This window comes from Oncorhynchus tshawytscha, linkage group LG07 (assembly GCF_018296145.1).
Source record: "Oncorhynchus tshawytscha isolate Ot180627B linkage group LG07, Otsh_v2.0, whole genome shotgun sequence".
In the NCBI taxonomy this organism is placed as follows: domain Eukaryota; kingdom Metazoa; phylum Chordata; class Actinopteri; order Salmoniformes; family Salmonidae; genus Oncorhynchus; species Oncorhynchus tshawytscha.
This window is the reverse complement of record NC_056435.1, coordinates 42,471,467-42,497,922: the sequence shown is the minus strand read 5'-3', so window position 1 is coordinate 42,497,922 and position 26,456 is coordinate 42,471,467. Positions and strand designations below refer to the sequence as shown.

Sequence of the window (26,456 nt, the reverse complement as noted above, 5' to 3'; positions counted from 1 at the left end):
CACATGGTTTCTGAATGAGCCACGTTGTATGTACGATATCATTTTGAAAACACTGGATACATAACTGTGGTGGCGTTAATTCTAATTTTCCCGGTGCCATAGGGACAGTCGGCCTAGATTAATGACGTTTCCAAAATATTGGGGGAAAAACAGCGTCCATCAAGCGGAAACCAATTAAATCTCTTGTTTTAGGGCGAGCCTCCGTAACCTTAGCCAACCAAACAGCCGGAATTGGATCCTTGCCTCTGAGCGTACAGAAATGCAGTCATGTGATGGGCTCATAAAGAATGCCAACATGGAGCCTTGGCAATGACGGGATCTCTCTCTGCAACAATAACACGACGGACAAAAACTTCGAGGACGGTATATTTCGAAAGCTCTTAATATATTTCATGATAATAGACGGTAAGTTCGCCATTACTAATGTTAGTTGTTCTTTTCGTTTGCGTTGGATGCTTAGATTTGTATTTATAGAACCCTCCGAACTTGAGACTCGTGAATTCCTGTCTGGCTGTTGCAGTCAGGTGGCTTGCCATGCGCCTCGCCTGCCCATGCGCTGAGTTTAAAAGCAGTTTAAGTTTTAAATAATACTGTTTGCTGACGTCGAATAACGTTTATCGATTGTATAAACATGATTAACTTTGTTGTAATTACGCACTTATTACAGTCCTGCACCATGTTGTTTAGCGCCCGAGACACATATGGGCGTCATGTGGGAAGTGTTTACGCTGGAGGCGTCATTGTGCACAATGTATCCATTTAATTATCCCGCGTGTTGCTTTATTGTTATGATGGTCGAATTAATGAAATCAAATGACACATTAGGTTTATTATTTTTAATTTGATAGATATATTTGCTCTGTTTTAGCACATGTGTTTAGGCCTTGATACCATTCGGATTAGATGTTTGGCCTAATCATTTGATGATTGTTAGCTTTCAGCCTATTATTACCTAGCTCTGGAGAACCCAATGGGGGTATACACATTTTACAGCCGGCCCCACTTTTGGGTTCTCAGTTGATGGTATGGACCACAGCTGGCTCCATGTGAACACTACAATCCCAACACTCTGTCTTAATGTAAATACGCTTCACTTGCAGTATAGTTTTGGAAACCTTTGGAACTTAACGTTAGTATAAGCGCGAAAGAATCTTTCAAATCCAAAAGATACACGTTTATGCTGTTTTCACACACCACCTTGGCTGACACATCCTCTCACCTTGCACTCGCATTTCCATTGGACCATTCCACATTTCCGCTGTTCCTTCAAATACAGCTAGGTGCACAGCTAGGTGCAACTTTCCTAAACAGCATATCAGTATTAAATCTTGCATTCTTATTCATGTTTAACCGTTCACATTTTTAACTACCCTATCCCTCACATTTTCTGTGCAGGTGTAGTGAGAAGCGTGGTTCTCTGCTCAACTTTCCTGTGTATCTGGACTATCAATGGTGTCGTTACGCAGCAGAGCGCTGGTCTCTGATAATGACCACTTTAGGGACAGTGTTCGTCTGAGCTCCTTGGAGCTCGAGGAGGGAGAGGGCAGTGAGGGGAGGAGCGAGGGGGATAGCTTTGCCTCCGGTTACAGCCCAGATGCTGGGGACATTGGTGCTCGGCTCAGCTTCAGCCCTGGAGAGGAGGAAGAGGAGGATGATTTTACCCCCATAGAGCGGGATAGGGAGAAGCGAGAAGAAGGCATGCTGCAGGACCCCAGGCTGCCTGACTTCAGCCCCCGCCTGCCCTCGCCCTTCTCTCCCACCCTTGAGGACATTGAGGAGTTCCTCAGGGAGAAGATGGAGCTAGTGAGAGAGGGGGTTCTCTTCTCTAGTGAACCCATGGAGGAGCCTGCTCCCTCCCCTTCCAGCTCCATTGAACATACTCTCTCCTCCCCAGGAGGACAAAGTGACCCAGGGACCAGCGCTGCCCTGTCACCCCCCAACCCACAAACCCCCAACATCCCCCACAGCCCAGCAGCCCCGTGCCCCTCCCCATCCTCCAACCCCTCAGTGCTCCTGGGAGCACCCTTGGTACTCCAGGTCCAGTCGCTGCCGCTGGCCCAGCCTCTCCCCCAGACAGGCTCTACTCCTGGGCCGTCCAGTGGGCTGAGACTGGCCCACCTGGTCTTGGGGCTCCACGGAGGGCAGAACTTTACCCTGCTTGCCTCACAGGTGCCCTCTGCCCCAGCCACCCTTCTCAACGTAGCCAGCATGGACGCCGGAGTTCCAGACCAGAAGTACGTGAAGATTGCCCCTCTACCGATCACCGTGAGGATTGCCGGGGGGCTTGCTGGGGCAACGGTGGTTGGGGGTCACAGTGGAGGGGCTATGGTGAAAGCTGTGGCCCCACATAAGGTGAACAGACCCCCTCCTACAGAGACGCTGAGGGTGCACAAGTGTTCTCATCCAGGCTGTGAGAAGATGTACACCAAGAGCAGCCATCTGAAGGCCCACTTCCGCAGACACACCGGAGAGAAGCCCTACACCTGCAGCTGGCCTGACTGTGGCTGGAGGTGGGTTATATCATAACAATGCTAGTCAACATGCAGAAAACACAGGAAGCTTAGGTTCGTTTAGTTCATTATCATATAGGCTAGTTATTAACATGTGATAGGATAATTAAACAGAGAGAAGAAAGCCTGTAATGACTAGTTCAAAATGAAGTGGGTGTAATGATGACAGTAGAAAACATGCTCTATACCCCTTGTTAGGATGTTGACACAGTATTCCACTGTAAATATTTTGCGAAGCTTAGCATAAAGAAAAATAATATCTGTCTGGAGGTAGGGAGTAGAGCTTTTATAAGACAGAGGCTCTGCAAATATGAGATATTACAACACGCTCACAGTTTCTAATATCCCTATAAGCAACTGCAGTGAGCTTCCTAAGGGAAGCGTTAGGGTTATTGAGGTAGTTGGAGGATGTGAAAGGATATGCTTATCATGTTTGTACATGGGAGTTTACAAAACATTAGAAACACCTGGTCTTACCATGACCTAGTCTGACCAGGTTAATCTAGGTGAAAGCTATGATCCCTTATTTATGTCATTTGTTAAATCCACCTCAGTGTAGATAAAGGTGAGGAGACAGGTTAAAGAAAGATTTTTAAGCCTTGAGACATGGATTGTGTATGTGTGCCATTTGGAGTGAATGGGCAAGACAATAGATTTCTGTGCCTTTGAACATGGTATTTTAGTAGGTGCCATGCGCACCAGTTTGAGTGTCAAGAATTGCAACACTGCTGGATTTTTCACACTCAACAGTTCCGTGTGTATTAAGTGGTCTGCCACCCAAAGTACATCCAGCCAACTTGACAAAACTGTGGGAAGCATTGGAGTCCACATCGGCCAGCATGTTGACTCCATGTGGAATGCTTTCGACACCTTGTGGAGTCCATGCCCCAATGAACTAAGGCTGTTCTCAGGACATAAGGGGTGCAACTCAATATTAGGAAGGTGTTCCTAATGTTTTGTACACTCAGTGTATATTGTAAATACTGTTTGACCCACCATCTAGTGTTCCTATTTCCCTCAGAGTTGAGTCTGGGGGCTATCAAACAGTGGGAATAACCGGCCTCCTGACACACTTAGCTGTAACCGACTGAATGTTTAACTCAAACATTTCGAATTCAGGGAAATTATCAAAACACCAACTTGTTTTATCGCAGGGCTTTGGGTGTTGACCTGTGTTCCTCTGTCTCTGTAGGTTCTCTCGTTCTGATGAGCTGTCTCGTCACCGACGCTCCCACTCCGGGGTCAAGCCTTACGAGTGCTCTCTGTGTGAGAAGAAGTTTGCCCGCAGCGACCACCTCTCCAAACACACCAAGGTGCACCGCAGCCCCCGGCCTGGCAAAAACATCAGAACTACCGTCTGATCCAGCCAGCCCAGTCTGGATTCTGATGCCACCCACCTTCATTCATCCTTAACCCTGTTACAGCACTTGACCAGGACGGCAGAATTATAAGAACCTACATCCAGAATTCAGAGCAGCCTGGTCCCCTACCTTCACCCTGGCTGTGCTTGCCCAGCCCAACCCAGCTCAGTACAATCTCAACCTCACCACGGGCTGACAGACTCATGAGACTCATCCACCCAGCCCTACCCCGGGGAGGCCTTGCCAGAGAGTCTGGGTCCTCATCAGGACTCTGGTGCTATAGAAGCAGTCCTGGGCCAGAACGTAGGGCAGGGTTTCCCAAACTTGGTCCTGGGGCCCCCCCTGGGTACGTGTTTTGGTTTTTGCCCTAGCACTACACAGCTGATTAAAATAATAAAAGCTTGATGATGAGTTGGTTAGTTTAATCAGCTGTGTAGTAATAGGGCAATAACCAAAATGTGCACCCAGAGGGGCCCCCAGGACCCTGGAATAGGGCACTGAATCTGATTCAGACCCTAACCGGCCTCTGCCGCCTCCCCTCCCTCCTGCAACCGGAGTAGATGAGGGCTTGTCCTGGTGCTACACAGTGAGCTAACAGGTAACGGCCATTTCAGGGATGTGATTGTTCAGCTTAAAGAAGAAGTTCACTTTATTTGAACCAAATCTGTATTTTGAATGTAAATGGCATGTTGTAAAAGTGCCCAGACACATGATACGGTGTCATTCTAAACTTTATCTGCAAAGTTATATTCAATTTTGTGCGACTGAAGCAGTTTCCCCTCTGCAGATGTGCTGCTTCTCCGTGTGGAGAAGTCTTGTGGGCTACACAGAGAATTATCGCTCGAGTAGCACAAAATGGAATATAACGTTACGGATAAAGTTCTCAATGACACATCTAAAGACCTGCATCACTATACTGAGTTTCTAAAATGATGTATTTTGGGGTTTTTGGAGCCTTTGATCATGTTTAACTGCAGAACGAGCATGAGGAAGTATATCGCTGGTGGTGTAAGTTTCTCAAAAACAATTGATTGTAAAAGTGTCTGGGTACTTCTATAACATGCTATTTACACTACAGTTCAGAAGTTTGGGGTCACTTACATTTCCTTGTTTTAGAAGACAAGCACTTTGTCCATTTTAAAATATCAAATTGATCAGAAATACAGTGTAGACATTGTTAATGTTGTAAATAACTATTGTAGCTGGAAACGGCAGATTTTAATTTAATGGAATATCTACATAGGCGTACAGAGGCCCAATATCAGCAACCATCACTCCTGTGTTCCAATGGCACGTTATGTTAGCTAATCCAAGTTTATAATTTTAAAAGGCTAATTGATCATTAGAAAACCCTTTTGCAATTATGTTAGCACAGCTGAAAAATCTTGTCACGATTAAAGAAGCAATAAAACTGGCCTTTAAACTAGTTGAGTATCTGGAGCATCAACATTTTGTGGATTCGATTACAGGCTCAAAATGGCCAGAAACAAAGCACCTTCTTCTGAAACTCGTCAGTCTATTCTTGTTCTGAGAAATGAAGGCTATTCCATGCGAGAAGTTGCCAAGAAACTGAAGATCTCGTACAATGCTGTGTACTACTCCCTTCATAGAACAGCGCAAACAGGCTCTAGCCAGAATAGAAAGGAGTGGGAGTCCTCAACTGTCAGCTTCATTAAATAGTACCCACTAATGATCAATTAGCCTTTTAAAATAATAAACTTAATAAGATAAGATAACACAATGTGCCATTGGAACACAGGAGTGATGGTTGCTGATAATGGGCCTCTGTAAGCCTATGTAGAAATTCCATTTTTAAAAAAAAAAAGCCGTTTCCAGCTACAATAGTCATTTATAACATTAACAATGTTGACACTGTATTTCTGATCAATTTGATGTTATTTTAAATGGACAAAAAATGTTTTTTTTCAAAAACAAGGAAATGTCTAAGTGACCCCAAACTTTTGAATGGTAGTGTACATACAGATTTGGTTAAATAAAGTTTACTTCTCCTTTAAAGCGGATTTCAGGCCTTTAGGCTAAATCGCATCCTGCTCAGCCCCCCCCCCGCCATACATATACACACACACACACCTCGTTACCCTGAGCAGATTACACATTTGTGACAGGCTCACTGTATAACACTGTTTTAAATGTAATTTAATTGTGTTTAAAACCCTATATTGTCACACATTCTATTCTACATATTTTATTGCTCTATGAATCTGCTTCATGAGTTACTCTCTTCAAAACAGTTTGAGGGCAATGCACCGTAAATAACCCAGCTCATTTTAGCCTGCAATCTGTGCTATTAGCCCAGATGAAAGTACTGTGTTGATATGTGAGTTTAGAGATTTGCTCAGAGAACAGGTGATGAGTCTAAATCTTTTAAATATCCCCTCTTGCTCCCCACGGTGCTAAACTTTCCCAATCACATCCCTACCTGACCCTACAAGGGCCAAGCCAGTACTTTTACCACCGCTTCCCTGACCTCGTGCCTCCTCCCACTCCACTAAAGACCTCGGGGCTGCAGACTGGTGTCTGTTGGTTTTCACCATGGTATTTCACTGTTCCATTATGTAATAACTGGTTCGTTAAGAGTCCACTCACACCCACCTGGTTTCCCAGGTTTGCATCAGATGCTGATTGAAGGGTAAGAGAGACTGAGTGAAAACCAGCAGAAATCACAGCCCTCCTGGTCCATGCTCTTAAACGACTGGAATGAGTTTAAAAAAAATATATATATTGCCAAACCTAGTCCTATTTGACTTTTGTCACCTTTTTGTGCTATCTGCTCACACACTGTATGATGTAGAACCTATTTTACTTTATTTCTGTCTTTAAATCAATGTTGAAATTACAAGTGACTCGGCTTTACAATGCAAAGTAACCAATTTTGTAAGGAACTGCTTAGTCGTCATTTACAGTAGTAGAGGTTAGTATGTTAGGCCAGCAAGCAAAGCTAATCATTTACAGTATAGTAGCCTACTGTACCTGAAAAGAGCAGCTGATCTTTGTCCAATCTGTATCTGTCAAATATCACATTTACATGTACAGAACATGTAGGAGCTCCTATCCTGCGACAACACCCCCTCCCCCTCCCAGTCAGTATATTAAGCTATCCAGGGGTGTCTGTGCTTGATTCTCTCATGTAGCGTATCTTGGTGAACCTGTAGAATGTTATTGAGGGGTTATCAGGTCAACCAGACAGGAATTAATTATTAGACCCACTCTAACATTAATGAGTTAACCCATCACATCCCATCAAGATGAGCCCTTTGTTCTCAAGTGCACTTACTGTATGTTAGCAGGAGGTGCAGCAGGAGGGGGTTTAGCATGGATAAATGCTATGCCAAGGACTGGAGGGCTCTTATGGGTATGTAAGCTGCATCTATGGGTTTGAGTTTAAAATTGTAAAAGGTGCTTTTTAAACAGGCTACTGCACTTAGGAAATCATATAGAGAACTATGGACTTTTCAGGGTAGCAGTCTTGGCCAACATCCCTTGAGGGAACTGTACTCACATTTGCCACCCATCACATTGGTTCAGAACTTTTGGTAAAAACACACTTTGTGTTGCCTTTGGATGGGTCAACTCAGAATTGAGCACTTCATCAACAGCATCACTGGTAATCATCACCATCAAATGGCCGATTAAACAGTTTGTTCTTTGAGCATGACTAGTTCGAATAGATCACAACCACACAATCCCACTCAGAAGTCTGACCCAGCTGTGTGTCCATGGCTGGTCTAGTCCCTCTGATTCAGTCCTGTTGTGTGTTCCCCTTCCTGCCTTACCTTTAGCCATGGGGTTCTCTCTCCCAATAACCATATCATCCAAAGTATACACACACTCAACTGTACTGTATATTTGCTGAAATACAGGTTCTATTTTTTCAAATACCAGAAAAGCTATTTTCCTATGTATGATAATAAAGGATAAGAAAATTGAAGCATTATCCTCGTTGTTATTTGAGTCTTCATGGCTTATGTTTTGTGGATTTCAAGACACAAAATGGTCCATGCTTTCATTGGAAAGATCCAAAGATTGTTTGGAAAAAAGAAACCCTTTTACAATGGCGAGGATTGTGGCAGTGGGTAGGTGGTGGCACAGAAAACCACAGCGGTAGGCCATTCCTACAAGACTCTGCCTGGGAAGAGAATGCCGTAGGCTCCAGTACTGTGAATGATGGCATATTTCTACCATTGATTCCGCTGTTGCAGTGTGAAGGAATGTGGGTGTTCAATATTAGAGAGAGAAAGGAATTCTCTGCACTTCAGAAGCCAGCCTGCCTGTAAAACTGGAATGTCTGGCTCTGTGGAGCTGAGTTGTTCTGGGAATGTCTAGGGAGAAGTCTGGGTTGCATTTCATTTTTTCTTTTTTAAATTTCATCCCCTGCCCTTTTTCATTCCCCATTACAAACCTGAGATATCTGGGTAGCTGTAAGCCTCCATCACTCACCCTAGGGCTTTTGTCAATTGGTTTTGCTTAACTCATGCGTCCTCTCTCCTCCGTCCTCTGACCTCTTTTTGGAAAAAAGGTCAAAAAGTCGAGGAGAGGGAAAGTATGTGAAAATGCGCTTGAATGAAATGACTCCTCCAACCGCACATCATTAGCCAAATGATGTTTACAGGGTGGAATCCCAAATTGCTGGTTATCAAAACAAAATGCAGCCAATTGTGCATTTTTGTTTTGATATTAGGATAAGTAGCATATAATTTTTAAATGTTAGCATGTTTTTCTACTTCGAGAAACAACAGTTGATTGAAAAGTGGGTCAGAGAGGAAGAGGTGAAGTGAGAGTCCGAACTCTGCCAAAAGTCTATTTTCCAGCAGGTGCCATTTCTTTTCCTTTGCTAACCAAGCGAGGAGTTTTTTATAGCGGTAAATAAGTGTCGAATTTGGTCAACAAGAAATGTAATGGCTTATTTGCTTGAATAGAAGTTTCGTAATGCTTAGGTTGTTAAGAGTGTACTGATATATGTAGGACATGTGGCCAGGGGCACAACTTTGGTTTTAAAAGTGGGGGGTGGGCATAACCTGGCGGGGAGTTTGGGGGTCCTCGCTCAGACTTTCCTTGGGCATCTAATGCTAATTTCCTGCATTTCTACACAATCTAATATGACCCTTTTGGGGTCATTTTTGTTGTAAACAAGAATAGAATATGTTTTTCTAAACACATACATAAATGTGGATGCTACCATGATTACAGTTCCTTTGGAAAGTATTCAGACAACTTACAGCCTTATTCTAAAATCATTTTTTTAAAACATCCTCAGTAATCTACACCCCATAATGACAAAGCGAGAAAAGGTTGACATTTTTGCTAATTTATGACTAATAAAAAACAGAAATACCTTATTTACAATACACAACTGTTCAAAAGTTTGGGGCCACTTGGAAATTAACTTGTTTTTGAAAGAAAATCATTTTTTTGTCCATTAAAATAACATCAAATTGATCAGAAATATAGTGTAGACATTAATGTTGTAAATTACTGTTGTAGCTGGAAATGGCAGAGTTTTAATGGAATACCATCACTCATGTGTTCCAATGGCACGTTGTGTTAGCTAATCCAAGTTTATCATTTTAAAAGGCTAATTGATCATTAGAAAACCCTTTTGCAATTATGTTAGCACAGCTGAAAACTGTTGTTCTGATAAAAGAAGCAGTAAATCTGACTAGTTGAGTATCTGGAGCATTAGCATTTGTGGGTTCGATTACAGGCTCAAAATGGCCAGAAACAAATACCTTTCTTCTGAAACTTGTCAAGTCTATTCTTGTTCTGAGAAATGAACGCTATTCCATGCGAGAAGTTGCCAAGAAACTGAAGATCTTGTACAAAGCTGTGTACTACTCCCTTCACAGAACAGCACAAACTGAATAGAAAAAGGAGTGGGAGGCCCGGTGCACAACTGAGCAAGAGGACAAGTACATTAGAGTGTCTAGTTTGAGAAACAGATGCCTCACAAGTCCACAAATGTCAGCTTCATTAAATGGTACCTGCAAAACACCAGTCTCAACTAATCAACTAAGCTAATCCAAGTCTATCATTTTAAAAGGCTAATTGAACAGTGAAGAGGTGATTCCGGGATACTGGTCGTCTAGGCAGAGTTGAAGAAAAAGCCATATCTCAGACTGGCACAATACAAAATAAAAGATTAAGATGGGCAAAAGAGCACAGACACTGGACAGAGGAACTCTGCCTAGAAGGCCAGCATCCTGGAGTCGCCTCTTCACTGTTGATCAGTTAGCCTTCAAATTATAAACTTGGATTAGCTAGCACAACGTGCCATTGGAGTGATGGTTGCTGATAATGGGCCTATGTAGATATTCCATGAAAAAAAATCTGCCATTTCCAGCTACAATAGTAATTTACAACATTAACAATGTCTACACTGTATTTCTGATCAATTTGATGTAATTTTAAATGGACAAGGAAAGTGCTTTTCTTTCAACAACAAGGACATTTCTAAGTGACCCCAAACTTTTGAATGGTAGTGTAGGTATGTAGATCCTTTGCTATGAGACTCGAAATTGAGCTCAGGTGCATCCTGTTTCCATTGCTCATCCTTGAGATGCTTCTAGAACTTTATTGGAGTCCACCTGTGGAAATTCAATCAATTGGACATGATTTGGAAAGGCACACACCTGTCTATATATAAGGTCCCACATTTGACAGTGCATGTCAGAGCTAAAACCAAGCCATGAGGTCGAAAGAATTGTCTGTGGAGACAGGATTGTGTTGAGGCACAGATCTGGGGAAGGGTACAAAAAAAATGTCTGTAGCAAGGTCCCCAAGAACATAGTGCCTCCATCATTCTTAAATGGAAGAAGTTTTGAACCACCAAGTCTCTTCCTAGAGTTGGCAAAAACTGAGCAATTGGGGGAGAAGGGCCTTGGCCAGGGAAGTGACCAAGAACCCAATGGTCAGTCTGACAGAGCTCTGGAGTTCCTCTGTGGAGATGGAAGAACCTTCCAGAAGGACAACCATCTCTGCAGCACTCCACCAATCAGGTCTTTATGGTAGAGTGCCAGACGGAAGCTACTGCTCAGTAAAATGCCCATGATAGACACTTTTGAGTTTGCCAAAAAGCACCTAAAGACTCTTAGACCATGAGAAACAAGATTCTGTGGTCTGATGAAAACCAGAGTTGGCCTGAATGCCAAGCGACACATCTGGAGGAAACCTGGCACCATCCCTACGGTGAAGCAGGGTGGTGGCAGCATCATGCTGTGAAGATGTTTTTCAGTGGCAGGTACTGGGAGCTTTGTCAGGGTCGAGGCAAAGATGAATATAGCAAAGTGCAGAGAGATCCTTGATGAAGTCCTGAATGCTCTGGAACAGGTTCTCAGACTGAACCCAATCTAACGTCTTTGGAGAGACCTGAAAATATGTACAGGAACGCTCCCCATCCAAATTGACAGAACTTGAGAGGATCTGCAGAGAAGAATGGAAGAAACTTCCCAAATTCAGGTGTTCTAAGCTTGTAGTGTCATACCCAAGAAGACTCTGCTCTAATCGCTGGCAAAGGTGTTTCAACAAATTACTGAGTTAAGGGTCTGAATACTTATGTTAATATTAACCTGTTTTTGCTTTGTCTTTATGGGGTGTTGTGTGTAGATTGATGAAGAAAAATAATATTGGATATATTTTAGAATAAGGCTGTAACGTAACAATATGTGGAAAAAGTCCAGGGGTCTGAATACTTTCCGAAGGCACTGTTTAGACAATCCTGAATAAATCATGATGAGTGAGAAAGTTCTAGACGCACAAATGTCATACCCCATCAAAAATGCTAACCTCCCCTGTTATTGTAATGGTGATAGGTTAGCATGTCTTGGGGGTATGATATTTGTGCGTCTAACTTTCTCACTGATTATCATTCATAATTCATTCAGGATTATCCATAATCATAATCACATTAAATGTAGAAGTGTTTAGAAAAATATGATATTCTTATTTACAATAAATGTGACTCCAAAATGACAATACATTATTTACTATTAATTTCTACTGGACACAAAATAATCTGAAACAACCAAAAACAAACAGCAAATGCATCCAACAAATGTGTAGAGTCTCAAGCTTGATGTAGTCATTGTGTGCTATGAATGTGGGACCAAATACTTTTTACTACTTTTAATGCACATAGAAGTGAATTTGGCCCAATACTTTTGATCCCCTAAAATGGGCGGGGACTATTTACAACAAGTGCTCTAATTTCTAAACGGTTCACCCAATATGGATTAAAAAAAAAAAATACTCCCTCAAATTTAAGCTGACAGTCTGAACTTAAACTTCATTGTCATTGTTCGATTTAAAATCCAAACTTGGACTATCGAGCCAAAATAATTTTAAAAATCCAAATAATTATGGAAGGTACTGTAATTCATATGGGCCTAAGAGTACTGTAGAGCTTTTTAAAACTTGTGCACACTATATAGCTGGATTGCCCTGTCCTGACCCTAGGGATCCACCACCCTGCAGCGCCCCAACTCAGCTTTAGGATCTTAGTGAAATATTCATTTCTGGATTCAGGTGTATTAGGCCAAGGCCAGAGTGACAACAAACAGTATGGCAGACCCCCAAGGCCAGGACTGAGTAGCCCAGCAGCTAGGGATTGCCTAAATAGGCATCACCCCTGATGTAGGCATGTTTTCAAAACAGACTCCTTTTGTTGTACAGTATTCCATATAAGGCATCCAAACCAGTGGAGGCTACTGAGGGGCGAACGGCTCACAATAATGGCTGGAATGGAGTAAATGGAATGGCATCAAGCACACGGAAACCATGTATTTGATACTGTTCCACCTATTTCCCTCAGGCCATTACCACGAGCCCGTCCTCCCCAATTAAGGTGCCACCAACCTCCTATAAATGATAGGTTACACAGTTTCTTCTGATAAGCCTCCAGCATCAACATTTACAAGCAAACACAAATAGGAAGAAGGGAGAATCTGTAGACATGCTGCGATAAAATAACATATAACATGTGTAACATACTCTACCAGAATTCAGCCAGCCCTCACAAGAGCATAACATATGCAAATATGTCCCATTTTGTGTTTTACACCTCCTGCAGAGGAATTACATTTCTGAGTCCATGATATTCATATTATCTTCTATGGATGGTCTTAAACTGCAGTAATTTATGTCTGAGATTATATGAACATAACTGGGCATTCCAACATATCTGTATCCATTCATTGTCATCAATTGTCTCCCAGGTCTTCCTCACATTTTTTGTTTTACATGTTTTGTGTCATTGGGAAAAGCCTCTATCAACCCTTGATACAGTTTGGAAATCAACTTTTGTCAGACTGCCTTAAAACAGTTTCAATATTTGAAGCTTCTGGCTTGTTCAGTGTTTGCTGCACAGAGAGAATGAAGTGTTGCACCTGCAAAAGTTCACCTCAGCACCATCACAGACTGGTCTTTCCTGGTTGCCTGACCCTGCTGAGTTCCCTGTCATCATCTGATCCTGCTCAGAAGAGGCATGACAAAGAATTTCCTTGGTGTACATTTGTACTAGCTAACGTTAGCCAACTTTTGGCTAGCTCTATTGGTACATCAATTGGCTAAAATTAGTCAAGTTCATTTACTTCTGTTGAAACAGGACAAAACATTTCCATACACACAGTTGTTAGATACTGCTACCTGACATATAGCTAGAGGCTAGAGCTGAACTGGTTGTGGTAGCTACTAGCTAGCAAACTAGTTCATTCACGTCATACAGAACTTCAGTCGAGAGGGGGTAAAACATGCAACACATTAGCTAATGTTACATGTCAGTTACACTACTAACTCAGCACTGGGAATAAACATTTGTTTTGTTGTTATGTCAAACAGCAGTTACCTTGCCAGCTACATCAGTCAAATAAAAGTGGCCAGTTTTTTTCTGCTTGCTTTTGCAAGTCAGAGAAAAGCCCAACACACACAGACAACAGCTACCATTCGCACGGTCTGCACAACGCATCACCAGGGGGAAAATACCTGCCCTCCAGGACACCTACAACACCCGATGTCACAGGAAGGCCAAAAAGATCATCAAGGACAACAACCACCCAAGCCACTACCTGTTTACCCCGCTACGATCCAGAAGGTGAGGTCAGTACAGGTGCTTCAAAGCTGGGACCGAGAGAGTGAAAAACAGCTTCTATCACAAGGCCATCATAATCAAATTAGTCACATTTCTTGTTACTTTTTTTCTTATTCTTCTCCGTATTTATTTTAAACTGCGTTGTTGGTTAGGGGCCCGTAAGTAAGCAGTTCACTGTAAGGACTACACCTGTTGTATTTGGCGCATGTGACTAATACAGCAGCGCCGAATACAACAGTGAAATGCTTACTTACGAGCCCCTAATCAATAAATGTTGTTTAAAAGATTACGGATAAGAAATAAAAGTAACAGGTAATTTAAGAGCATCAGACTGTTAAACAGCCATCACTAGCACAGAGAGACTGTCTACATGCAAACTTGAAGTCGTTGGCCACTTAAATACTGCCCTACCAAGCAAAAAGACAGTAACTGCTCATTTGGCCAAAAATGAATACATGCTTGATCATGTGGACAAGTATCCTGCCTCTATTGTATTGTGTTTGAGAAAATCGGGGTCATGTTAGCAGTAACTGCATAAAGTTAGTGTGAAACTAAGGTAAATAAAATACATTTTTCTCAGTTCCACACTATGAACAGTTACTGCCTTTTTGCTTGGTAGGGCAGAATAAATGGAACACTAGTCACTTTAATAATGTTTACATATATTGCATTACTCATCTCATATGCATATACTGTATTCTTACTATCTATTGCATCTTAGCTTATGCTGCTCTGTCAAGCTCATCCATATATTTATATATTCTTATTCCATTCCATTAGTTATTTGTTGTGGAATTGTTAGATATTACTTGTTAGATATTGCTGAATTTTCGGAACTTGAAGCACAAGCATTTCGCTACACTCGCAATAACATCTGCTAACCATGTGTATGTGACCAATAAAATTGGATTTTGATTTGAATAAATACTTTTTTTCTGTTAAATCAAACAGCAGTTATCTTGCCAGATACATCAGTCAAATAAAGAGTAGCCAGTTTTTGCAATGCTTGCTTTTACAAAACAGAGAAAAGCACAGAGATAATACCTGCCTCGGACCACGAGGACAAAGATCCAGCCGGCTGATACCGCCAAACAGCCTCACCGCTCTGAGGTGGCCGCATTTTATTTAACACAGTGCAATGACAAAACTGGGTGGGGGAACAAAATACAATTTCAGAATGTGGTGGGGTCATGTCCCCCTTGTGCAGGGGCACAACTTTCACTGGGGACATGACAGCTTTGTGAAAAAGCACTTTATATCAGAGTTGTCTTGAGATGACTATGCATATTTATGACACAAGGCAAGTAGTAAGCATCTCTCTCGATTGATCGAATGTGGTTGACGCCAACAACATCAACACCCACATCAAATATTGAAAATGTATTACAATAATTAGAGGTAGCCTACCCACCAATCCAAAGAGAGAAATAGGTAGGAGCTTGACAGTCCACTGTGCTGCTTTGTGGACAACGGCTCCCATTGTTAGGGTGGAGAGACAAGTATCTTGTCAGTATACCCATGATCTTTGTGGGGGTGTGGCAAATTTCAAAACTCTTCCCTGAAAGACCACTTAACTGTGGAGGAGGATGAAACCAAGATTTGGAGGGGGCGGAGCACAGACCTTTGTCTAAATTGAGAAAATGCCCTAGTTCCCGGCGTATTGCTCTCACCTATCCAGTCTTTTCAGATCTGTGAAGGGAAGTGAACAAGAGTCATTCCAGTTACCAAAATCCTGCACATCTTTAAAAGGCCCAGTGCAGTCAAAAATGTGATTTCCTATGGTTTATATATATCCACTATGAGGTTGGTATAATAGTGTGAAATTGTGAAATTGTGAAAATGATGATAATGGAGCATCTATTAGCAACATGGTGACATTCAACCATACGTTTCAACCGGAATATAGCGAAGAGGATTCAAAACAAAGAGATTTAGCTAACATTAGAAACTCAGCTACAGCTGATGCCAGCACCAAGAGGGCAGATGACAAATATGTCATGACTGGAGTTGGGTAGTTAGTTAGCCTGGCGCCTGCTAACTTGTTCGCAAACATGTGTAACATCAGCAGCTGTAACTAATTTGACTAGCTAGCTAATTCAACATCATTGACGAGGGTTGACATTGATTATGACCATGGACGAATTTCAATCTCATTTTACTTGCTATATTGTATTTACTTTGCCACCATGGCCTTTACCTCCCTTCTCACCTCATTTGCTCACATTGTATATAGACTTGTTTATACTGTATTATTGACTGTATGTTTGTTTTACTCCATGTGTAACTCTGTGTTGTTGTAGCTGTCGAACTGCTTTGCTTTATCTTGGCCAGGTCGCAATTGTAAACTTGTTCAACTTGCCTACCTGGTTAAATAAAGGTAAAATAAAATAAATCTCACAGAATTATAGGCTTGACGCAAAATAGGATTCCCAACAGATGTAAATAACAAGTATGGCATACATTTTCTTTGACAAAGTAATCCAACAATATGTGCACCGCCATCGTGTCTATTTCAAGTCTTCTCACTCATTGATTGAGACAGATCTCTGTCATCATGACATGCAACACTTTGGGATGGACACCCAGCTGCCTCGATCAATGAGAGAAGACTTTAAATAGACAAGATGTCAGCAAAGATCTTTGGGTAAATCAAACGATCTGGTGTAACAATCAGTAGCTACAGTTACAGCACTTGTGTGTCTCTACACCTGAGACACAATCAGACACACTGAACTACACTTTTCATATTACACTAAACAAAAATATAAACTCAACATGTAAAGTGTTGGTCCCATGTTTCATGAGCTGAAATTAAATTACTCAGAAATTTTCCTTATGTTCAAGAAGCTAATTTCTCTCAAATTTTGTGCACAAGTTGGTTTACATTACTGTTAGTGAACATTTCTCCTTTGCGATGATAATCCATCCACCTGACAGGTGTGGCATATCAAGAAGCAGATTAAACAGCATGATCATTAGACAGGTGCACCTTTTGCTGGGGGCAGGAATACACTACGGACAATGAACACAATTGTATTTTATCGGTGGCAATTTGAATGCACAGAAATACTATGACGAGATCCTGAGACCCATTGTGAGGCCCATTTTTTAAAGATATCTGTGACCAGATGCGTATCTGTATACTCAGTCATGTGAAATCCATAGATTAGGGCCTAATTGACTGACGTCCTCATATGAACTGCAACTCAGTAAAATCTTTGAAATTGTTGCATGTTGCATTTATATTTTTGTTCAGTATTGTCAAGCCCTGGCCATACAGAGGCTTTTTATTCTCTATTTTGGTTATGCCAGGGTGTGACTAGGGTGGGTGTTCTATGTTCTCTTTTCTATGATTTTGTATTTCTTTGTTTTTGGCCAGGTATGGTTCTCAATCAGGGACAGCTGTCGGTTGTTGTCTCTGATTGAGAATCATACTTAGGTAGCTCTTGCCCACATGGGTTTTGTGGGTAGTTGTTCTGTTTCTGCACCTGTTTTGTTTTCGTTCATTCTCTTGTTATTTTCTTTTGTGTTCAGTTGAAATAAAAATAACATGAACACTTACCACGCTGCGCATTGGTCCGATCCTTCATACTCCTCGTCAGAAGAGGAAAATTGTTATTTTTGCATCTTACTTTTACCATATAACATTCATGTTGAATACCCAGTTCTCTTGAGTTAGCATTAAAACACTTCCCTGTATTTTAGAATTTGATAAACATTCCTTGGATATCAGAATGTCTAGCATCTGTTTGACGCTACAGAACCCTGTACAGCTTACATAAATATATTCTGTGAATAGTGCAGACAAATTTTTAAGATTGACATGAAAGATCCATATTTATTTTATGGTGGTTCTAAATCATGTCTCTCCAATCCTGTTCCTGGAGAGCTACCATCCTGTAGGTTCACTCCAACCCTAAGGTAGCACACCAGATTCTAATAATTAGCAAGTTAGTTACAACAGGCGTTGGAGTGAGGGGCAATGCAAATAGTCTGGGTAGCCATTTTACTAGATGTTCAAGAGTCTTATGGCTTTGGGGTAGAAGCATCTTGGATCTAGACTTGGCGCTCCGGTACCGCTTGCCGTGCGGTAGCAGAGAGAACAGTCTATGACTAGAGTGGCTGGAGTCTGACAATTTTTAGGGCCTTCCTCTGACACCGCCTGGTATAGAGGTCCTGGATGGCAGGAAGCTTGGCCCCAGTGATGTACTGGGCCGTACACACTACGCTCTGTAGTGCCTTGCGGTCGGAGGCCGAGCAGGTGCCATACCAGGCAGAGATGCAACCAGTCAGGATGCTCTCGATGGTGAAGCTGTAGAACTTTTTGAGGATCTGAGGACCCATGCTAAATCTTTTCAGTCTCCTGAGGGGGGATAGGTTTTGTCGTGCCCGCTTCACTACGGTCTTGGTGTGCTTGGACCATGTTAGTTTGTTGGTGATGTGGACACCAAGGAATCAGACGCTCTCAACCTGCTCCACTGCAGCCCCGTTGATGAGAATGGAGGCGTGCTCGGTCCTCTTTTTCCTTTAGTCCACAATCATCTCTATGTCTTGATCACATTGAGGGTGAGGTTGTTGTCCTGGTACCCCACGGCCAGGTCTCTGACCTCCTCCCTATGGGCTGTCTCGTTGTTGTCCTGATCAGACCTACCACTGTTGTGTCAACGGCAAATTGAATGATGGTGTTGGAGTCGTGCCTGGCCGTGCAGTCATGAGTGAACAAAGAGTACAGGAGGGGGCTGAGCACGCACCCCTGAGGGGCCCGTTTTGAGGCTCAGCGTGCGGATGTCTTGTTACCTACCCTTACCACCTGGGGGTGGCCCGTCAGGAAGTCCCGGATCCAGTTGCAGAGGGAGATGTTTAGTCCCAGGGTCCTTAGCATATTGATGAGCTTTGAGGGCACTATGGTGTTGAACGCTGAGCTGTAGTCAATTAATAGCAGTCTCACATAGGTTTTTCCTTTTGTCCAGGTGGGAAATGGCAGTATGGAGTGCAATAGAGACTGCATCATCTATGGATCTGTTGGGACGGTATGCAAATAGGAGTGGGTCTAGGGTTACTGGGATGATGGTGTTGATGTGAGCCATGACCAGCCTTTCAAGCACTTCATGGCTACAGATGTGAGTGCTATGGGTCAGTAGTCATTTAGGCAGGTTATCTTAGTGTTCTTGGGCACAGGCACTATGGTGGTCTGCTTAAAACATGTTGGTATTACAGACTCTGACAGGGAGAGTTTGAAAATGTCAGTGAAGACACTTGCTAGTTGGTCAGCGCATGCTCGCACTACACGTCCTGGTAATCCGCCTGGTCCTGCGGCCTTGTGAATGTTTACCTGTCTAAAGGTCTTACTCACATCGGCTGCGGAGAGCGTGAACACAGTCTTCCAGTACAGCTGTTGCTCTCATGTATGTTTCAGTGTCATTTGCCTCGGAGCGAACATAGAAGTAGTTTAGCTTGTCTGGTAGTCTCGTGTCACTGGGCAGGTCTGAGCTGTGCTTCCCTTTGTAGTCTGTAATGGTTTGCAAGCCCTGCCACATCTGACAAGCGTTGAGGACATTTACAGTATTAGGCAATAATGCCTTCTCTTGTGCACCAGAGGCATGGAATAGTCTACAATCCATGCTTCATCTAGATATGTTAAGTGCCACTGAATGAATTAAACATTTTGATGGGAGTCTGTTACAGAGGAGTGTACATGTTTTTTTTATGTTGTTGTATTGAAATTCTAGTTGTCCCTTTAAAGCACCTGTAACCCCCCTTGCCTACCTACGTTAAAATGCTTGGAATGTTCTCCCTGTGAAACGCATTAAACAATGCCCACGTTAATTTCTACTCCAGTCTCATATACTGTCCTTATATTAGTTGTATAAGTAATACAGTGTGAAATACAACAAAACTGGTGACGAGGAAGAAACGTTCACGTTTGTGCTAATTATCTTCAGCAGAAAGTCTGAGTTAAATTCGTTCTCCTCCTCCTCCTCTTCCTCCCCCCCCCGGCTGTAGAAAGACGCAAACAAAATGTGGAGCTAGCCAGTCGAGTGATGCTAGCTAGCTTTTGATGTCACAGCAAGGAGACCCTCGAGGGATAGGAAGAGTTTCGCTGCGGGAGAAAGTGAAGTCAGCGTGAGTTAAAAGAAAAAAAGGGTCTGGGAGTAAGGACTATTTGGGAAGTGTGAGAAAGAAAAATAATCTGAAAATGTCTGCATTGGTTGGAAATATAGGAACATTTGATGAATCTGTGGAACAATGGAGTTCTTACACAGAACATTTTGAATACTTTGTGTTGGCAAATTTAATTAAAGTAGAAGTCGTTGTGCCAACATTTGATTGTTATGGGAGGAAAAACATGAAATCTACTGCGCAGCCTAGTAACACCTGAAAAACCTGGTGATAAATCATATGATGAAATTGTGGCTAACTTTAATGGGCATTATTCTCCCAAACCACTGATAATCGCAGAGAGATTCAGGTTTCATAAGACAAATCAAGAGGGGAATCATTCTCACAGTATGTGGCTTTATTGAAACAGTTATCTGAACACTGTGTATTTGGGCGATCAATGAGTGACACTATACCTGATAGGTTAGTGTGTGGCATGCACAGCAAGACAATTCAGAAACGCCTTTTGACTGAGAGTAACTTAGCATTGCAGAGAGCAATAGAGGTGAGTACGTCAATGGAAATGGCAAATAAAGACGCACAACAGCTAAGTGCATCGACCAAGTGCATAACAAGGCAGGAGGTGGCAAGCCATGCTATCGCTGTGGGAAACCAGGTCACCAAGCAGAGGAGTGTTGGTGCAAAGACTTAGACTGCAGAAGTTGTGGAAAAAAGGGTCACATCGAACGTGCATGTAAAAACAAAAAAAAGAGACAAACAAAAGTACTGAACAAAGGAAAAGCGACTTCAGGGAGTACAAAAAGAAAGTGCATAAAATGGAGCACACAGAGGATGAACAAAGTGATACCCTGTCTGAAGGGGAAGAATCATTGCATGTTTTGTCCATTTCAGACAATGGATACGGATACTGGGTGACACCACTACTGGATGGAAACGCAGTACGGATGCAAGTGGACACTGGAGCAGCCATATCTTTGTTGTCACCTCACACTACAGCCCACAAAGATGACGCTGAATACATACACCGGTGAGATTGTTCCAGTGAGAGGAAGCGTGATTGTTACAGTGGAGCTCAACAAAGAGAAGGTAAAGCTGCCACTCTACATTGTGAAAGGCAACCATCCAGCATTGCTAGGATGCACATGGCTGGAAAAGATCAAACTAAACTGGCAGGAAATTCACATGGTTGCAAAAGAGGACACAAACCTACAAGGGATATTGAGGAAACACTCGGATGTGGTCAAAGGAGAACTTGGCAGTATGAAGGACATAACAGTTAAACTGACCGTGAAACCAGACAGCAAGCCAAAATGCTTCAAAGATAGACCTGTCCCATACGCCATAAAACCAAAAGTTGATATTGAGCTAAACAGACTAGTGGAGAGTGGAGTATTGGACCCAGTGAATGTTAGTGAATGGGCTACACCCATTGTTCCAGTCATAAAAAAGATGGATCACTCAAGACTCTGTGGTGATTTCAAAGACACAATTAACCCAGTCTTGACTGCTGAAAAAAATCCACTACCCCTCATTGACGACTTCTTTTCTGGTTTAGCTGGAGGACAAAAATTCAGTAAGATAGGCCTGACATAAGTCTATCTACAGATGCATGTGGACCAAGAGTCACAAGAACTGTTGACTATAGTGACTCCCAAAGGACTGTACAGGTGCCGGAGGTGTCACGGCAGATCTCCTCCTCTGAAGAGGTGAAACAAGGATCGGACCAATATGCAGCGTGGTAGGTGTCCATGTTTTAATAGGGAAAACTGAACACAAATACAAACGTGAACTGGCAACGAAACAGTCCTGTGACACACAGGAAACAATCACCCACAAAATACCTAAAGAACATGGCTGCCTAAATATGGTACACAATCAGAGACAACGATAAACACCTGCCTCTAATTTAGAACCAATCTAGGCAACCATAGACTTACATAAACACCTAGACCAGACAAAACACATAAATCCCCCATGTCACACCCTGACCTAACCAAAATAATAAAGAAAACAAAGATAACTAAGGCCAGGGTGTGACAGGAGGCTTCCTTTTGGAATCACCTCAGCTCCGGCCTTATTTCAGAGAGCTATGGACCAGATACTGAGCGGGCTCACTGGGGTCCAAGGTTACCTCGATGATCTACTCATTACCGGCAAAGACGAGCAGGAGCACCTGAACACTACACTACAGAGATTGGAGGAGTACGGTCTGAGGGTCCGGAAGGACAAATCTGAGTTTTTCCGACCCTTTGACGTGGCCCAGGTACTCAACATCGACAGTTCGGTGCTCCAAAAGGCACCATCGAAGGTGAAGGCCGTTGCAGAAGCTCCATCCCCACAGAACGTGAGTCAGCTGAGATCATTCTTAGGACTACTGACATACTATGCAAAGTTTGTGCCAAACCTACCTAACATGTTAAAGCCACTGCATGAAGTTTTGAACTAAACCAAACAGTGGAAGTGGACAGACCGATGTGAGGAGGCCTTCAAGAAAATGAAAACCGCCTTAGCTCAGTCAGAGGCCCTAACCCACTTCAACCCCAACTTGCCATTACAATTGGCATGTAATGCATCGCCTTATGGCGTTGGTGCGGTTGTCTCACACATCATGCCATCAGGTGAAGTAAGGCCAATTGCTTTTGCATGACGGACCTTAAGTAAAGCCTTTTGAGGCTTATAATCCAACAGTTATGCAAAGATAGATCGTGAAGCATTCACCATTGTGTTTGGAGCTTAAAAATGTCATCAGTTTCTGTTTGGCCGATTCACACTGCTGACGGACCATAGACCCCTCACCTCCATCTTTGGTCCCCACACCGGCATTCAGTCGCTTGCAGGCAGCCGCATGCAACGATGGGCATTATTGTTATCTGCTCACTAGTACGATATCAAGTAGAGAAGGTCTGAGCAGCACTGCAATGCAGACGGCCTCTCAAGGCTTCCCTTACCTGTCGCACACACTGAGTAATCCCAGGCTGAAATACACTACTTCAAGGAAGTGACTAACGCCCCAGTTACATCTGTCCAAGTGAAAAAGTTCACCCACACTGATCCAGTGATGTCTGAGGTCGTGGACATCGTCACTCTTGGAAAAGAAGGAGAGATGTCGGACAGCCTACAACCTTACCTAGTGAGGAGAAACAAGCTCACAGTTCAGTTTGGATGCTTGCTATGGGGTTTCTAGTCATCATATCGCCACCACCGAGAAGGCAGGTGCTTGAAGAACTCCATTCAGGGCACTGTGGTATGGTGCGAATGAAGGAGATTACACACAGCTACTTTTGGTGGCAAGGTCGACACAGCAATCGAAGACAAGGTCAAGTCATTTTCTGCATGTCAAAAGATGAGGAACATGCCTCAGCTGGCGCCACTACACCCATGGGACTTCCCAGAAGAGTCTTGGCAGCGAGTCCACAGACTATGCAGGCCCACTGGTGGATCGTATGTTCTTAGTCGTAGTTGATGCACACAGCAAATGGCCTGAGGTCACAGTGATGAAGAGCACCTCAGCGGAGAGAACCATCAAAGAGCTACGGACAATTTTCAGTCGCTTTGGCTTGCCAACGCAACTCGTTAGTGATAATGGCCCCCAACTGGTGTCTGAAAAGTTCCGGTCATTCATGGAAGCAAATGGATTTCAGCACATCAAGTCAGCGCCATATCACCCTGCAACAAACGGCCTCACTGAAAGGTTTGTCCAAACGATGAAGCAAGCTTTAAAGTCATCATAAGGGAACGGCTCCATCAATAGGCGCCTAAACACCTTCCTGTTAACCTACAGAAACACTCCCAATGCTACAACCAAAGTGGCACCCGCGTCAGCCATGATGAAAAGACAGCTTTCACGCGACTAGACCTCCTGAGACCTCCTGAGACCTCCAAAAAGACTAAACAGGTTGTACAGACACAGAGAGCACAGGTGGAGAGACGGAGCAAAATAAAAGACAGAAGCTTCATAGCTGGAGAGAGAGTTCTTGCTCGGAACTACATTTGCTGTAGAATGGCCTTACTGAAGAGCTCTGTGACTTAACGTGGCACCGTCATAGGATTCCACCTTTCCAACAAGTTTGTTTGTCAAATTTCTGCCCTACTAGAGCTGTCCTGGTCAACTATAACTGCTGTTATTGGAAAGTGGAAACGTCTAGGAGCAACAGCGGCTCAGCTGTGAAGTGGTAGGCCACACAAGCTCACAGAACAGGACCTCCGAGTGCTGAATCGCATGTCCTCGGTTGCAACACTCACTACTGAGTTCCAAACTGCCTCTGGAAGCAATGTCAGCACAATCACTGTTCGTCAGGAGCTTTATGAAATGGGTTTCGATGGTGGAAGAGCCGCACACAAGCATAAGATCACCATGCGCAATGCCAAGCGTCGGCTGGAGTGGTGTGAAGCTCGCCGCCATTGGACTCTGGAAACGCATTCCCTGGAGTGATGAATCATGCTTCACGGTCTGGCAGTTTGACGGCTGAATCTGGGTTTGGCGGATGCCAGGAGAACGCCACCTGCCACAATGCATACTGCCAACTGTAACGTTTGGTGGAGGATGCATAATGGTCTGGGACTGTTTTTCATGGTTCGGGCTAGGCCCTTTAGTTCCAGTGAAGGGAAATCTTAATGCTAAAGCATACAATGACATTCTAGATGATTATGTGCTTCCAACATTGTGGCAACAGTTTAGGGAAAGCCCTTTCCTGTTTCAGCATGACAATGCCCCCGTGCACAAAGCGAGGTCCATACAGAAATGTTTTGGGATTCATTGGAACACGGACTGCGAGCAAGGCCTAATCACCCAACATCAGTGCCCAACCTCACTAATGCTCTTGTGGCTGAATGGAAGCAAGTCCCAGCAGCAATGTTCCAACTAGAGGTCGACCGATTAATCGGTTAGTTAAGAACACATTCTTATTTTCAATGATGGCCTAGGAACGGTGGGTTAACTCGTTCAGGGGCAGAATGACAGATTTTCACCTTGTCAGCTCGGGGGATTCAAACTTGTAAACTTACAGTTAACTAGTCCAATGCTCTAACCACCTGCCTCTCATTGCACTCCACGAGGAGACTGCCTGTTACGCGAATGCAGTAAGCCAAGATAAGTTGCTAGCTAGCATTAAACTTCTTATAAAAAACAATCAATCATAATCACTAGTTAACTACACATGGTTTATGATATTACTAGTTTATCTAGCGTGTCCGGCGTTGCATATAATCTGACTGAGCATACAAGCATACAAGTATTTGACTGATCGGTGGTAGGCAGCAGCAGGCTTGTAAGCATTCATTCAAACAGCACTTTTGTGCGTTTTGCCAGCAGCTCTTCGTTGTGCGTCAAGCATCGCGCTGTTTATGACTTCAAGCCTATCAACTCCCGAGATGAGGCTGGTGTAACCGAAGTGAAATGGCTAGCTAGTTAGCCGGGTGCGCGCTAATAGCGTTTCAAACATCACTCGCTCTGAGACTTGGAGTGGTTGTTCCCCTTGCTCTGCATGGGTAACGCTGCTTCGAGGGTGTTGTGTTCCTGGTTTGAGCCCAGGGAGGAGCGAGGAGAGGGACGAAAGCTATACTGTTACAAGGGCAATACTAAACATCCAATAGTCAAAGGTTAATGAAATACAAATGGTATAGAAGGAAATAGTCCTATACTTCCTATAATAACTACAACCTAAAACTTCTTACCTCGGAATAATCAAGATTCATGTTAAAAGGAACCACCAGCTTTCATATGTTCTCATGTTCTGAGCAAGGAACTTAAACGTTAGCTTTCTTACATGGCACATACTGCACTTTTACTTTCTGCTCCAACACTTTGTTTTTGCATTATTTAAACCAAATTGAACATGTTTCATTATTTATTTGAGGCTAAATTGATTTTATCGATGTATATATTAAGTTAAAAATAAGTGTTCATTCAGTATTGTTGTAATTGTCATTATTACAAATAAAAAAATAAAAGAAATTGTCTGATTAATCGGTATTGGCTTTTTTGGTCCTCCAATTATCGGTATTGGCGTTGAAAAATCATATTCAGTCGACCTCTAGTTCTAACATCTAGTGGATAGACTTCCCAGAAGAGTGGAGGCTGTTATAGCAGCAAAAGGGAGACCAACTCCATATTATTGCCCATGATTTTGGAATGAGATGAATGAAATGTGATGAGATGCTGAGAGATGTTCGACGAGCAGTGTCCACATACTTTTGTTCATGTAGTGTATCAGTAACAGAATTACTGCAATTGAATTGGGTACAATGGAAAAACATAGTAGTCACAAACCACAGTACTGGGTCACCTGTTACTGTCCTCCTTTCCATTGGCATACAGTACAGTTATGTTCAACTTATAACTGTTTACTTTCTTTCTGTGGTCTGGTT

General features: G+C 43.0%; 1 protein-coding gene across 1 annotated transcript; it reads left to right on the top strand.

Annotated features, from left to right (window-relative positions):
* The first annotated feature begins 261 nt into the window (after positions 1–261).
* LOC112254538 (Krueppel-like factor 15) lies at positions 262–5,078 on the top strand. The gene is made up of 3 exons (XM_024427211.2): positions 262–405; positions 1,396–2,510; positions 3,703–5,078. The coding sequence occupies exons 2-3, from the start codon at positions 1,450–1,452 to the stop codon at positions 3,869–3,871; spliced, it is 1,230 nt and encodes a 409-aa protein (XP_024282979.1). The 5' UTR covers positions 262–405; positions 1,396–1,449; the 3' UTR covers positions 3,872–5,078.
* Positions 5,079–26,456: the final 21,378 nt, after the last annotated feature.

Coding starts and splice junctions, on each gene's coding strand:
- LOC112254538 (XM_024427211.2), top strand. CDS start 1,450: ATGGTGTCGTTACGCAGCAGAGCGCTGGTCTCTGATAATGACCACTTT. Junction 2,511..3,702: donor TGGCCTGACTGTGGCTGGAG/GTGGGTTATATC, acceptor CTGTCTCTGTAG/GTTCTCTCGTTCTGATGAGC.